Below are 15,556 nucleotides of genomic sequence, written 5' to 3' on the forward strand. Positions count from 1 at the left end.
ATACTTTTCTTAAAAGGTAAACACAGTTTCAAACTGTTTCCTGGGGACCAGTTTAAGATGAGTGTTCTAACTTCCTCAATCATTTAAAACAACAAATCTCCGGATTTTTTACTGACAATATTCTATTTATTTTTCACATCTGGTACAAAATGTGCATAATATAATTTTTTTTTTTTCACTGAACCTGTAAAATTTATAATTTACCTTGATTATGATGATACAGGACATACAAATAAATTTTCATATAAAATTAAATTTTGTACAAGTTCTAGGGAACAGCACAGCAAACGGCAGAAAGGAAACTTTCAGATTTCAATTTCCTTTATCTTCTCTGAAAAGCTATTGTTTTTGTTGTCATTCTGACTTCATCATGCGGTGGAACAAATTCAGCTGGGTGCATGAGAGAAGTATCTTCATTCTGAAAAGAAAGAAAGAAAAAAAAACTCTAGGACATTTCTAGCTAAGGAATCTTGCAAAGACTTATTTCTCTGAACGGATGAGTTTTTAGTTACAATTGTAGCATAATACATAGTTGAGAAACATCACATGACACATAATTCTCATAATTACTCAAACTAGGGATGGGTTGAGTAAACATATAAAGACAACTTCAGATCTTGAGTGATTCCTGAATTTCAATTCTCGATTCCAATCATTTTTGAGTTACAAGTGCCACCATATTGTTACGGAGAAAAATTTTAGTGATTGGTTTTGTCTTAAGATATTTTTGATTATCAGTAGTCAGTATTAACTGTGTAACTTAGCTTTATTTTCAAAATTCCAAAATTTTTAGCATAGTTTTGTTACTTCAGATAGGTAGAATGTCCTTGCTTGATATTCCTGGAAGGATGTGAGCACGTCTAGTGAGAAGGAACAGCTTTGTGCGAGTCGCATAGGGCGGTCAGTGGTACGCTGGGAATGTCCCGTCTTCCATCAGTGTGTGCAGGCACGCTCAAGAGGGAGGAGAGGGTTTTTACGCAGGGTGTCTACCAGATCTAGTAAATGAAATTCCCTGATTTTTCCAGGTTTTCCAGGTCTAAAACTGAATTTTTCCAGGTTTTCTTCAACACAATTACGACATTCCACAAAACTGAAAAAACTGCATAACAATACATTGATGGGTTTCAAAGTATTTCAACTTACTTAAATTAGTAAAAATATTACATTCTTCTAGACGTGGCCAAAGTGACTCAATTGATGGCAAATAAAACATGCTGCTACAAATATTTCACACACTCACTTTTGCAGAAAACATTAATAAAAGGAAGCTCCCGTCAATTTCGCAGTGACTTAACTTTTGCGTCTATAGCACTGGCTTCAGAACAAGCCAAATCCAACACTCGAGCCTTCTTAAACTGCAATGCCTTGATCTCCTCTTCAACGCTTCTTTTTTCAGCCTTCTTCTTGTCTGTAGCTTCCTTTGCTTTTTGTTTTGTTTGCAGGGCTTCCTTAAGCCTACAACTAGCATTTCTTACATACTGTAACATGGACTTGGTGATATCAACATGCTCTACAGCTCCAAAACGTTGAACAAAGTCATACACTTGTCTTTGTGCAATCAGTGTTTCTTCCTGCAAGTTTTCAGCCAGCAGATTAGAATTCACTGAAAATCCTCTTTCCAATGATGCATTTCCATCATCATCCTCACAAACTTTAGAAGGCCTGTTTTGGCAACTACTGTATGTGCCTTAAGAATGAGCATCCACAAGTGATCAAGGCGCCCATCTTCTCGAGAAAAAGACGAGAACAGTGCTTCAGAATCTTGCGAGGAACATACCAAATGATATAATCACTCAATGTTATCAGCTTCTTCTCCTGATAGCCACCTGTTTCGAAGACAACATTCTAAACTCTACTTCACACGCTGTTTCCTCACACCCGAATTTAAAGCCATAGACGGACATAAGCAGGAAATTCCTTTGGTAAGTTTGTACTTTAGGGGACTTTTGTCTTGAAGTTTTTTTTACCATAACCTTTGGACAAGTCCTAACATCATTTTTCAGTAACAGGACAGACTTTTCTGGTACTTTCTCTTTCTTGATGGCATGGCATACTGCATAACCCAACTTGATATTGTTAGCAGTCAATAGATTTTCCTGGTTATCTACATCCAATTGAGATACATTGCGTTTTTCCCTAAAGCTCTTCAGTACCTCTGGTTTCACAAACTTTCCTGACAAAGCTAATAAAATGTCTACTAGTGAATCATACAGAAAAGGTGCCATGGGTGCTTCACTTTGGAACATTGTAAGAAACAATTCCAGCTCTGATGCCAAAGAGTGGAAAATTGTAAATTTTACTTCTAGAAGATTATCTTCAAGAGCACTTTCCACTAACCTACATTCAAAGACAGATGAAATAGAAATTTCACTAACAAATTTCTTTAGGTGGGGTTAACGTTTTCATGGCACGCTCAGCAACTGCAGTATTTTCTAACCATCTGATTGCACAAAATTTCTTGGGAAAAAGCTCTGATCTAGTTATTCTAATGTAATCTGCCCTCCTTGCAGGTACATGCTTAAACAAAAAGTAACTGTGCCTCAAAAAACTAACAATGTCCCATTGTGTAGCATAAATTCCAGTTTTGAAAGCACCATGGACCATATAAAGCCCACAGCTACCAATTTCTAGCAACGATGGCGAATCTTCACCAAAAAAGTCTGTGATATGTATTTTCAAAGCTAACAAAAATGCCCAGTTTACGTTGGGGCATCCATAATTACTTAAAATTAAATGCACCTGTCGGTGTAATCCGAACGCGGGAAGCACATGCCGCAGCACGTCACGTCAGCAGGAACAGACCAGCTTGAACCAGTTTGTATCATGTGATTTAACGCCACTTCCGAATCCGATGGTAAATAAAAGAAAATGGATGTGGGAACTGTTCTTTATTTGCCATTCAAAAATAAAAATGGGAGGGGATACACTTGATGCTACGTCAATGCAAACTGATCAATAAACAAAAAAGTATTGCCAACTACAACCTACCAAACCAAAATTCCTTGATTTTTCCCTGATTATTCCCTGATTATTCCCTGATTACAATATTCCCTGATTTTTCCAGGTTTTCCAGGGTCAGTAGACACCCTGTTTACGGCTGATGGTTGTCCAAACCGTGGCCTTGAGCAAAAAAACCATATACCGAGAGCTAACATGTTACACATGAAAAAACACAAAATAAACTTTTTCTCTTCCCTTATCTGCTCTCTTCTCTCTATCCCTTCCCACATTTTTTTTTCCATTCTAAATTCGGAGATTGCTAAACTCATTGTTGTTATTTTATTGTTAAAGTTACAATGAATGCAATAAACTAAAAAAGGCAATCAAAAATTCTGGACTGGTTTTTTTTGGTTCAATACTTTATGTCTTTGCCTCTCTTAATATCGCATAAATTGGGAAAATTCCTGCCAATGATGGGTCATAATTTAGGATCTGTCCTCAAGATGACAGAAGAACTCACTGCAGGGTGTGGAAGCATTCTCCAAGTCGAGCTGTGAGAAGTAAGCCTGAGCTGCGCAGGCAACGGCCTCAAATATTAATTTTTGTTAGCTTGAAAAATTAATATTACTTTCAGTGTTCAAAATAATTATGTAACATTATAGGCAGAAACAATAGTAAACTGTATATTCAACCAAGAAACTTACATCCTCCTTCATATGTGAACGCAACAGTCGCCTTAGTTCTGCATTCTGCACTCTTAGGCGTTCAGTTTTTTCATTGAGGGAGTGGCGATCTGTAAAGGAATAGATAAATTACTGTTTAATATATGGTAACATATGTTAAAACCTACATCAGCACATATGTTTTCATACAAACATATTTATTAATTAACTTGTATCATTAAGTAACTTGCATATAAAATATAGTGGTGTATTACACAAGCAATACAGTATTTACCAGCAGTAGGGTCACCGGTGTATTGGTCACACATTTAATTCTAGGCAAAAAAAAATCTAGCATCTTTACCATAAGGATAGCCCACAAATAAGGATCGCACCACATATCCATCTTCAATAAGTGAAGTCTTTGTGTTCCATGTATCAGCTTATCAGCATGTAAGAAATACAACACTAGTGCTATCTGACCCTCAGTTCTTTGTCTGTTTACTACAGAGGCATGTGTGAGGCAGCCCACTTCTCCCGCCCCCCCCCCCCCCTAATTTACAACCACTCCTGTTCCCTGCACTATCCAACAAAAAGACAAAGGAGAAGAATGCTATATTTTCTACCCTTGTTTCCCTTTTATCTGTTGTATTTAACTTTTTTACCCATCCCTTTGCTGGGGAGGGAAGAGGCAGGTGCACTTATAAACACAAAAGATGGTTGCAGTTTTGACATGGAATTTTCAGTTGAAAGCGTGGGAAATCTCGTACAAATAATCAATAATGTTTGGGCATGACTGCGTGATGAACACATGATGACAAGATAGACACTTTGTGTAGGGTGCCAGTCCACAGACATTACAACGATGAGAGGGAGGGAGAAACACCAACATTGCCACATGGCCTCACGCTCACACACAATGTACACACACACAATGTACACACACACACATTTGCTCTGCGTGCTGCTCATGGAGCTTCCCACTACTGCTAAGCTATTTTGACTAAACAAGTTATACTTATGCGTAATTATATTTATTAAAAACCAACGTAAGTTAGTTATTTGCACACACAATGCAAATATTATAATTTTTTTTACCCAAAGTGAAACACTAGCATAAGGTTTGCACTACATTTTTTTAAACTAAGAATTGGCCAAAATTGTACTACCCATATGTGTGTAAATACTTGTATTTCAAGGATACCCAAATTTTAAAAAGGTTAATTTAGTCAGATTACTTTTCCCTCTCCTATTTAGTAAATATTGATACATTAATAGTACTCTCGTGAGATTAATTAAGAGTGCTGAAGAAAAAAAACTGGCTGAAGTTAACACCGAAACTTAGAATGATATAAAGACAGTTTACAATTTTAATTTACTACCTAAGTCCAGAATACACATTTCAGAGATACCTGATATATGGTCATAAGTTACATTTCTAAAAGTAGTGCAAGGCTGATTTGAGGGTGCGGTTAATCAAAGTTTATAGGGATTTTTTAATATGAATTTTGCTACTTCTCAAGTCAAAAGTTAAATATACCTTCCAACAGTTCTCTGTATTTAAGCAATCCTATGTGGAGTCCATCCCAAAGTTCTTCATGCTTGCTGTCAAAAACTTGCAGGAATCTGTTCCAGTATACTTCAACATCTTCAGCAGTAAGCAGCCGAGAGACAGTGGTGCGTTTCTTGCCAAGGAGCAACATTGGTTTGACTGAATCACTGAAGGGGAGAAACCAAAAACATACTCTTTAGGAAAGTACAAGATTAGTAAAGCACACATTTTATTAAACTGTGAACAGGATAAACAACACAGTAGCTAACAATATAAACTGATAATGAAAAGCATGAGTCCAGTTATCTCAAATAAGTAGATTGACCACTTTTTAAAAAAAAATTAGATATAATATTCTGAGAATGTTTAGCTAAATTTGAAAATTTAAAAACATAAAATTAATTTAAACTGCATTTATAAAATAAGGTATATTGTATGTACACCACTAGATACTATGTACAGTAATCAAAGTAATATTTTACCATATTTACACGGGTATAGGCCGCACATTTTATGTAGATTTTTTTTTGTGTGAAAAAATGTACTGCTACCCATATGCGAATTTTGGGTTAAAAAAATAATATTGCACTGGGGGTTGAAAATGTGCGTAAATAACTAACCTATATTGGCTTTTAATAAATATAACTCTAAGAGTAAGTATCATTTATTAATCAAAATAGCAGTCGCAGAAGCTCTATAAACAGCACAGTTATTGTGTGTGCAGTATCTGCTGTCAAGTGAAGAGTCTGCTACGCTGCAAGGATGACGAGAGAAGCGGAAAATCTAAAAATAAACGAGAGAGAGAGAGAGAGAGAGAGAGAGAGAGAGTGTGTGTGTGTGTGTGTGTGTGTGTGCACGAGGCCATAAGGCAGTGTTGGTGGTTTTTCCCTCCCTCTCTTCTTTGTAAATGTCCCAGTTTTTGCCACCTCTGCTCTCTCTGTGGCAAAGGGATGATTAAAAAAATAAAATAAAATGAAGGAAGGGAAACATGAATATAAAAAATAGCAGCCTTCTTCTCTGTCTTGTTAGGAAGTGCAGGAATTGGATGGGTCGTAAATATAAGGAGGGGGTGGGATTGGGCGCCTAACACCCTCCCATAGTAACAAAGAAAAGCTGAGAGTCAAAGCCAGTATCGTATTTCTTACACACCAATAAGCTGAGACAAGGAACATTTCAATTGTATCCAGGGAACTCTAGTGAAGACATATATGGTGCTGCCACCCATACACAGGGGTGACCCTTACAACGAAAATGTTACATTTTTTTTGCCCAAAATTAAGAGTGTGACCCATACAAAGGGGCACCCCTTCTGAGGGTAAATACGGTACTGAATATTCTCACAAGTTTGAGTTTACTAACATCTTAATTAGTTTCTTGCTTTTTTTCATTAGAAAAAATTAAAATCTTAAATACAATAAATATGGCAAAAAACAAACATATGGAAAGATACAATAGATCAATGGACATATCTGCCTAATGGCAGAGGAAAAATTATCCTAACACATAGGTAAATTCTCATTGAAAGTATTTTTAGTGATAAAATATAAAACACTATCAATGGCTCAGGTAAAAAGTTGTTTCAGCCACCTTCTACTTCAAAGATCAAAGAGTTATCTTTCTGGAAACCTAAATATCGCACCTGTGATTTAGTGTCTCTAAAGAATATAAAAATAAAAAAAATAAATAAAAGATTTTAAAAAAAATGTGAAGAAGATTTTTATTTCAAGCTGTGAATGACTACTGCAAAAAATTTTTTTTTGCAAAGCCTGATTAAGTTTATGGCCAGACCATTAAAATATATATATATATATACATACACATTCATACACCTATTTTCATTAGTAAATTTAAGTTTAATACTAATACCAACATTTTGTAACAAGAAGGCAAAACTAAAGAATAAAAATGATTTATATTTTTAAATAACATACTTTATTTCTAATTCAAATAAAATTAAAGTGAAAAATAGTGCAATCATGCCTAGTTTTTAACTAAGAACAATAGTAATTAATGGTTCCTCCTATAATTGAAAAAAAAAAAAAAAAAGTTAGCAGTGGTCCAACTCTGCAGACAGTCCAACAAAGGCTCGCAATTAACTCACCTAGAAACTTTTTCATTAAATTTTTCTACAAATCCCCTGAGCGCTCTCAAAATATAAATCTCATCAATGCCAAGGGTGTGGTTTTCTTCAATGCAGATCCGACTTGGCTTGAAACCAACAGTTCCTAAAACAGATGGATGGAAAAATACCACAGACCATGAACTTCAGCACTGAATATTTTTTAAAACCATAAAATTAAAAGTCAAGATGGTATTAGAAGACTTAATATTATTTATATACTTACATGTTAAAACTACACTATCTTGGAGGTAGTAACAGGATAGGTATGAATAAATAAATTTGCCTAGCAAACTTCAGAGGTTATCAGTGTAAAAATTGTTTTGTTTACTTTATTTCCTATAATATATATTATTTTTCTTCAAATATTTATCGTCAAATACTGAATATTTTAGAATACTAAGTATATGATGGTAATTGAGGATTTGACTGGCCCATCCATATAAATACGTAATTAAAAACATTTAATGGTTATCAAAATTAACTACATATTAACTTCCAGTACGACATCAAATGGAACAATGCCGTTCATAATTGGTCTTCCCCTTGGAAGGGTGTGTACCTGACAATGCTTAAAAGTTAAATGCATAACATGCCCAACAGAAAGAAACTATCTGGGTTTGGAAGTGACTTTACTAGTTGAAATAATTCAGTACTTGACTACAGTTGTGCTTTCATATGAAAGGAGGTGATAGAGTGATTAGATCACTTGCTTCCCATCAATGTGATCCGGATTAAATTCCTAGTGGGGCCAGCCAAGGTTTTTTTTACAAGAGGGGAAATTCTGCAGATGTTGCAGTGCCCCAGTGGTTTTTTATCTGGGGTACTCCCGTTTACCTGCCCACTCCTTTATTCCGTCAATGCTCGTCGTCTTCAATGGCCTCAAAGTTGACACGACATTGGAGCCATAATTCATTCACTTAAATATGAGTAGCAAAGCTTTGTTCCTGAACAGACCAAACTTGAACTTACTTTGTATCTGAAGTGAAACAAGTTTTAGGTTCTATCCGATATTGCAGTCATCATTAACCGAGCGCTACGTCGTGACGGAGCCACGTTACCTCTGCTGGGACCCAGCTGAGCAGTGCCCCCTTCCTCTAGGGCGTCCTGAGGGAGGAACAAGTCCCCAGCCGGGTCGGTGGCCGGAGCCGCCCCCGAGCTCGGTAGCTCGACCGTGGTGCTCGAAGCAGCATCCTGCTGCTGCCAGGACTCCGCCCCCTGCGACGGCTCACTGCAAGTCCATCGAAGACCACGCTGCTCAATCCTCGAGCCATCCCAGTTTCAACGTGTCACTAAGTCAGTCACAAAAGATGGTTAAAAAAATAACTTATACACTGATAATCACTTCAAAACAATTTTTTATTTCTCAGCATGATCTTCCAACAATACATATGCAATCATCCCATCGTTTGATCAGTACACCAATATTATCATCATGAAATTGCTGCTTTCTCAACTACATCAGGACATGCTGCTATTCCATCAAACAATCATCAAGTACTATCGTCATTTTCAAACTGAATGATACATGCAAGCGAATGATATATATATATAAAGCGTGTTCAGAGTAATAATAGAAAATATTAACTTTACTTATCCTAACATACATAATATTTAATCATGTAGTAATTGGAATTTTGAAGTCTCTGACTTCTTCTGTTGCTCTCTGCTTTAGCCCGCTCCTCCCTTCCCCTTGTACCACACTACTCTCTACTTCCCTTCCTCCTCCCCACTCACCCTCCTTTGCCCTTGTCTACCTTCTTTTTCCTGCCCTTACCTTCTCAGCCAGCCTGATTAAACTTTGGGCATGGTTGACCACTCGGCCAACCGTATTTGCGAGCCTCCGTAGTCATCACTTCACGTCGAGACCACCCAGTACAACTTGGCCAGGTGACATGCTTTCAAAATTTAAGTGTCAAAATTTGGTGTCTTAGCACACAGAATTATAACAAGCATTTGGGTATTACCTAATTTTTTTCTTGATCTGATTATTAAGTTTTCTATGCCTTTATTTATAATTTTATGAGCTAATGAATATCCATGTGACATCTCTTTAGTTTGTACGAATACCTTGCTCTGTAACTTTTTCATTATTGTTAAACCTATTTACACTTATTGGCTGTTCCCACCATCACAAACTAAAAACTTCTACTTTGTGAAAGTGATCCCTCTGCCATTGGCTATAAAGTAGGAGTAGGCATTTTCAGGAATAGGCAAAGTATGTGGAACAGCACTTTAAAGATGTGTTGATCTAAACATATAACTGTAATATAAATTTGTATATGTTAAAGTTTTCAGTATAGTATTTTACAGATAGGCTTCTCCAATTAACTATAGAGATTTTTTTTTAAATTTGTTTGACCATTTGTTTACAATGTTTGCAAACAAAAGCAGTTTTTTTTAAGAAACGTTAACTTAAAACTTACCTTGAAACACATATTAAATATAATAAATGCCACTACCCAACGTCATACAACATCATTTGGAGCCATTGTTTTCTAGGATTCTGCAGAATTCACATTTTTTTTTGTAATTTAATTTATGATGGCCAACCAATTTTCAAAAACAAACTGAATATGAGCAATGAAAAATAAAATTTTAAAAGCATAAGTGTGGTTGAATACTCTTTACAAAATGGTAGAACTCTAACCTTCCAACAGGCACAATAGCTATAAGGTAATAGTGATGGCGAATGATAAGTCTGAGGCGCGCTTGTTTCTGGTGCAGTATGTATCACATCTAAGCAAAAGACTATGAAATAGTGCGCAGTATTTATGGTGGGTATAGGGCAAATATAATAACTGAGTGATAAACCTAACATTTTATGGCGAAAAAAATTAATGTATATTACAAATGAAATGGGGGGAAAATCACTATGATTCGAACCTCAACCTATTCTTAAATGCTTTAAACAAACAAACACCATGAAAAATAACTTGGTTAGTAGCATGGGATCATCTAAAATTCTGCACACTATATACCGTATATACTCGTGTATAGCGCGCCCTTTTTTCCCCTCAAGTAAAGGAAAAAAAATTTTTGGGGGGGGGGGGGAGGAGTGGAAGTCGTTAACTGCCGGGTGACGGGTGACGTTTCTGGCCAGCCCCCACACATACGCACAAGCAACAAGGCCTCTGTTTCACACACACACACACACACACACGCACACGCGCGCGCGCGCAAGCTCGCACATCATGGGGCCGAATGCATAGACCATACTATTACTAAAATTTAGTATTAAGTTTAACTAAATCGGAATTTCGGTATGCACAGGTTGTGAAGTATTAGTGGGGCTTTTTTTTTTAAGTGCATTCGTGCAGAGAATATTTAGTCGCCGATTGGCCGTACTAAATTGCTATTTAGTGCTACTTTTCACAACATGGAAGCTGTAGGACGCATTGTGGATGACGAGTTTGTGGAATTTGTGCGATATGCTAGGGATGTTCCCTACAATCCGCCGCCTAGAAAGTATCTTCGAGATGGGGATAATCCATTGGAATGTTTTAGTGATGAAGAGTTTGTGAAACGTTTTCGTTTCACAAAAGAAACTGTAATTGGTACCATCGTGCCCCTTGTTGCGGCTGACAATGGAGATAAGCGTGGTTTGCCGGTGCCAGCAATTGTTAAAGTTACCACTGCACTACGCTTTTATGGTAGTAACAGTTTTCAGGTACGTGAGAGTAAAATTTATTTAAAGTGTCTGACGACAGGTATGTTGGTTGTAAATGAGGTGTAACTGATAGAAATACATTTACCTATTTATTGTCTTTTTTCGTAATGCTGTCATAAACATGCCTATTTACCCGATATTTCTTTTAAGAGAGAAATTACTAACCTGTGTTCGTTATTTTTCAGATTGTTTGTGGTGACCTTATCCACTTGAATCAAGCAACAGTAAGCAGAATTATCAAGGTTAGAGTTGCTTAAGTTTAGGTTATGTACATCATCATTTTGGAAGACAGTTGTGTGCCCTTCATTTGACATGTTAATTTCAATTAAAAAGTAGGAGCAGGGCATTTGGGAAAAAAGTTGAAAATAAATATTTCGAAATAATTTTTTTTTTTTAGCAAGAGACCCCAAACTAGGCAATTACCCCAAATTGTCTATCTAATAACAGTTTGGTATTAAGAGTTTTCTGGAAAAATTTGTAGGTGGATTACTGTTTACATGCTAAATGAACCGATAAAGTAGTGACTAACAAAACAAGTTAATTTGTCATGGTAATACATTGTGCTGCCCTATTAATGTTGGTAATCATGGCAATAAATATTATAGAGCAGTTGTTTAAATTGTTAAAATTACGAGGCATTTACCTACACTTTTATGAGTTTGGAGTGAGTAGTTTATATTTAAATTATAAGTATGTGAAACATATTTTACAGGTAACTTCAAATGAGCTGGCAGGACATTTGCTGCAGTATGCACACTTCCCAGGACCAGGAGGTATTCGTAGTAACCAGAGGAAGTTCTACGATTTGGGTGAATTTCCTGGAGTCACTGGTTGTATTGACTGCACGCACATCTGTATTAGTAATCCTGGTGGCCAGTTTCCTGAGTTGTACCGTAACAGAAAACAGTACATGTCCTTGAATGTTCAGGTTTGTGTAGATAATTATTATGTTTGTGTCGTAAAAGAGAGGTAATTTCGAAAACACTTTTTTGGAGCACTAAAGCTGTTCTTATATTTTAACCTGAAAATAGTGTTTATAAATTGCTACTGATTTCTGAAAAATCACAGTTTATTGATTACATTACATTACCTTTGCATTGATGTGGCCACTCTCATTTTTTGCTTTCCTAGGTGGGCAAACCTCACGTTCACAACATCCATTCCGAGGCCACATTTGTGCATGTTCAGCATAAATATTACAAGTTTGTGATAGTGTGAGAATGGGAGATGGGTTAAGTTAGTAACATTTAAGTTATTTTAAAATATTTCAATGGGTTGATATAATTAGTATAGCTACAATAAAAATACTGTTAGATGTTTTTAATGGTAGCTTTGGAATTGCCATGTAGCATAACAACCAATTAATATCAGTGCATTCTGTGGCCTAAACAGTTCCTAAATTCATTGGAGGTCACGGAAGTTTGCAGTTCGCACAAGCAACTTCAATAATTGTACATACTATAAATAAAAACGTGAATAAAAGATGTCTATATTGTCTATCATATACTTAAATGACAGAGAAATTAATTTTTGAGCTTTGTTTAAAATATTAAAAATAGTGTGGGCTGGTAATTAGGTTATGTTAGCTACATTTAAAATAGTGATAAATTGTGTGTGGTTGGTTAGGTGAGGATAGCTGTATCTTATATTAGCAATTCCTTAGCAACTGATAACATTATTTTACAGTATTTTTTGTGTAGGTTATTTAACTTAATAGACCAGTCTCATGATTTGACTTGAGTTCTCGAAATCATATACACAGACCCATGTGGGAAAGAAAAAATGGCTACAGGTGTGTCAGTGCACACACATTGTAATGTGCACTATAAACTGAATATTCGGAATCTGGTAGGAATTTAGAAATTATATTTTCAGGAAAATTACAGGAATGTTTCAGGTGTTCAAAAAAATTATTTAGGAATTTTATTATTAATGAATGGAAAATGCAGCGGTGTGAGAATTTAACAAAAAATTGAATTCATTACTGTACTTGAGATGATAATTGAGAATTTATTTTTAGTAACCTGCTTCTGCATTCGGTAAAAACCTTAAACAAGTTTAAAATTAAATTAAACCGTTAATCATATAGATTTTTAAATGGTAACCATTTTTAGAGATTCTTTAGTATTTACTTTTTTTTTGTACAGCCAAACATTATATGAATTTTAAGTGTTTGGGTAATTTAACAAATGTATGTATATACATTAGGTTGTTGCAGGTCCTAACCTCGAGATCATGGACATTGTAACACGATGGCCTGGCAGTACCCATGATGCCAGGATATTTAGTAACAGCAGGGTGATGGTTAGGTTTGAAAATCAAGGACTCCCAGGAATACTTCTAGGAGATAATGGGTATCCACAGTTACCATTCCTGTACACACCAGTACTGGTTCCAACGACAGCAGCTGAGATCAGATACAATTTAGCTCACAGAAGAACAAGAAACATTGTGGAACGGTTATTTGGAGTGTGGAAGAGGCGGTTTGCATGCCTTGGGCAAAAACTACGAACGAAACTGGCTACTTCAAACAAGGTTATTCTTGCATGTGCTGTGCTGCACAACATTGCGGTTCAGCATGAAGAGCCTTTGCCACCTCCAGTAGAAGAACTTCGTGTTTTACCCATAGTGCCAGTTGCAAACTTGCGTCCACGCAACCACCGAGGAGCTGCAATGAGAGCAATGTTTATTGAACGTCATTTTGTGTGAATGCATTACGTAGTTTCCGTGGTTTTCTGTACATAACTGCTTCAAATGTATTTTTTAATTTTTTTTAATAGTTTCAGTAGTGAATTAATTTTTTTTTATTTTTCCAGGCACAGTCTAGAACATGGAATGTAATAGGCCTCTTGGGGAATCTCGCCATGTATATAAATATAGGAGATAACGCATTGAGCACTATACCTCCAGAGAGCTTCCTCTAAGGTGATGTGGAAACTGGTGCAATGGGTCAAAAATGTGAGTAAATGGGTAAGTTTCCTGCAATGTGTATGTAATGATGTTTATTTGTTCAGTTTTTTTATACAATTGAAATTTAGTGAAGCTTTTGTTTTCTTTTAACAGGTTTCTGTGTTGTTAAGCGATTACATAAAAAATATACCTTTTTAAGGTGTCAGTTAGCAGTCTTTATCCTAACATTTATTTAACCACTTTGCAAATCTTAAGTATCTAATAAAACTTTAGCATTTCATGATGTGGGTTATGTGAGGCCTATGGGAATCGGAGAAATAGTTAAGCCTTATGTATATAAATGAAAAGTGCATATTATCAATGAATTTCAATGAGTTTTTTTATTAATTATTCATGCATATTAATGTCGTGATAGAACATACCCTAATTTAACCAGCTGCATTTCTCAAGCCTCGTAATTACTGATTTTAAAATAAAGTGATTTGTGTGTTCATAATAATTACCAAGCTATATAGATGCAGAATAAATACTTCAACAAGATTTATATTGAATAAAGTCTCAATGATTTTAATACAAAAGCATGTGTGTCTTTTTTCCCCTTTTCCTTGTGCCAATGTAAGTGTATTGTGTGGTGTAGGGTGAGATTTGCTTGGAGACAGACTAGACACACTGACACTGCAGGTAACGGAAAGATTACTGCTAAAAGGTCCACAGTGATGAGAGTGATCACAATGGAGGAATGTGTCTGACAATATAATTGGCCAGTGTTCAGCCCTTTTGCAGCAAGTTAAAAATTTTTAGTATCCTTGAAACCTGGTTTTCTAAATAATGAAAGAAAAATTGACAATAGTAGATACCAGATACTCTTAGAATTAGTGTATGTATATAGCAGTAAAATAAGTTCTAAAAAGTTTTAACCAACTATCTAGAGATATATAAATAGCTTATCACCCTGCTTTCAGCACCATTTATTGCTGTGTATGGTAAAGTCGAGTGAGAGACAAGAGATCTGTTTTTAGAGATTAGTGGTCATAAAAGCATTGGTTATGCAAAAAACAATAAATTGCTAATGAGTCCTCTTGGAATGGTCTGTTGCAATTTTAACATTTTTGCAGGTATTACAAAATGATGGAAAGTCGAAATAATGTCAAATATTTACATTTATTATTAGTCTGATGTTAGAGTTGTAACTATGTACACTGTTTAATGTGCTTAAAAATTAGCCAAACCTTCCTCTTATTATAAATGTTGTATGCATACTGTTATGCCTTTAATTGTCTATTTTGCTGTTTAACATTAAAGTTTCACTGCAGTTTATAAACGGGACTAAACTATAGCAGCAGTTAACACAGTAAGTTCTAACAATTAATTTAAATAACATAGCAATATAAAACAAACCTATTGCTAGATTAGGTTTCAAGAGAATATCACATTGGACCAGTGCAAAACCAGGCAAGGTTCAAAATGCATAAACATCGCTGTATAAATATACAGAGATAAATAAAGGAAGAAACAACATTTTTGAAGCTTAGCATAAATGTTTGATCTTTAACAATGTGTACAATAATAAACAACTAATTGTCATTCTAAAATTTCACAATATTTTATTTTTTTAAGAAGCCATTAATTTTAAAAAGAGAAGATCTTTGGAAATAAAGTGAATAATAACTAAATTGAATGTTTTTCTTATATAAGCTATATTA

At 35.5% G+C, this 15,556-nt stretch overlaps 2 protein-coding genes across 2 annotated transcripts in view; one reads left to right on the forward strand and one right to left on the reverse strand.

The window, feature by feature from the left end:
* Window positions 1-15,556, reverse strand: part of LOC134543265 (dynein regulatory complex protein 1) — a 39,664-nt gene continuing 24,108 nt past the window's right edge. The window contains exons 10-14 of the mRNA XM_063388177.1: window positions 8,335-8,504; window positions 7,256-7,379; window positions 5,143-5,321; window positions 3,645-3,733; window positions 1-418 (exon numbers count right to left, since the gene is read on the reverse strand). Of these exons, the coding sequence (XP_063244247.1) occupies window positions 323-418; window positions 3,645-3,733; window positions 5,143-5,321; window positions 7,256-7,379; window positions 8,335-8,504 (658 nt within the window). The 3' untranslated portion in view covers window positions 1-322. The remainder of the gene's footprint in view (window positions 419-3,644; window positions 3,734-5,142; window positions 5,322-7,255; window positions 7,380-8,334; window positions 8,505-15,556) is intronic.
* Window positions 10,523-15,210, forward strand: LOC134543266 (putative nuclease HARBI1). Its single transcript, XM_063388178.1, has 4 exons — window positions 10,523-10,943; window positions 11,129-11,185; window positions 11,656-11,871; window positions 13,152-15,210. Exons 1-4 carry the CDS (start codon window positions 10,653-10,655, stop codon window positions 13,650-13,652), a joined length of 1,065 nt encoding a protein of 354 aa, XP_063244248.1. The 5' UTR covers window positions 10,523-10,652; the 3' UTR covers window positions 13,653-15,210.

This window comes from Bacillus rossius (assembly GCF_032445375.1).
Source record: "Bacillus rossius redtenbacheri isolate Brsri chromosome 9 unlocalized genomic scaffold, Brsri_v3 Brsri_v3_scf9_2, whole genome shotgun sequence".
NCBI classification, from domain to species: Eukaryota; Metazoa; Arthropoda; class Insecta; order Phasmatodea; family Bacillidae; genus Bacillus; species Bacillus rossius.

What these genes read in the sequence shown, in the direction of transcription:
- LOC134543266 (XM_063388178.1), top strand. Translation starts at nt 10,653, where the DNA reads ATGGAAGCTGTAGGACGCATTGTGGATGACGAGTTTGTGGAATTTGTG. An exon ending in CAGTAAGCAGAATTATCAAG is followed by an intron (nt 11,186 to 11,655) that starts GTTAGAGTTGCT and finishes CATATTTTACAG; the next exon opens with GTAACTTCAAATGAGCTGGC. An exon ending in ACATGTCCTTGAATGTTCAG is followed by an intron (nt 11,872 to 13,151) that starts GTTTGTGTAGAT and finishes TATATACATTAG; the next exon opens with GTTGTTGCAGGTCCTAACCT.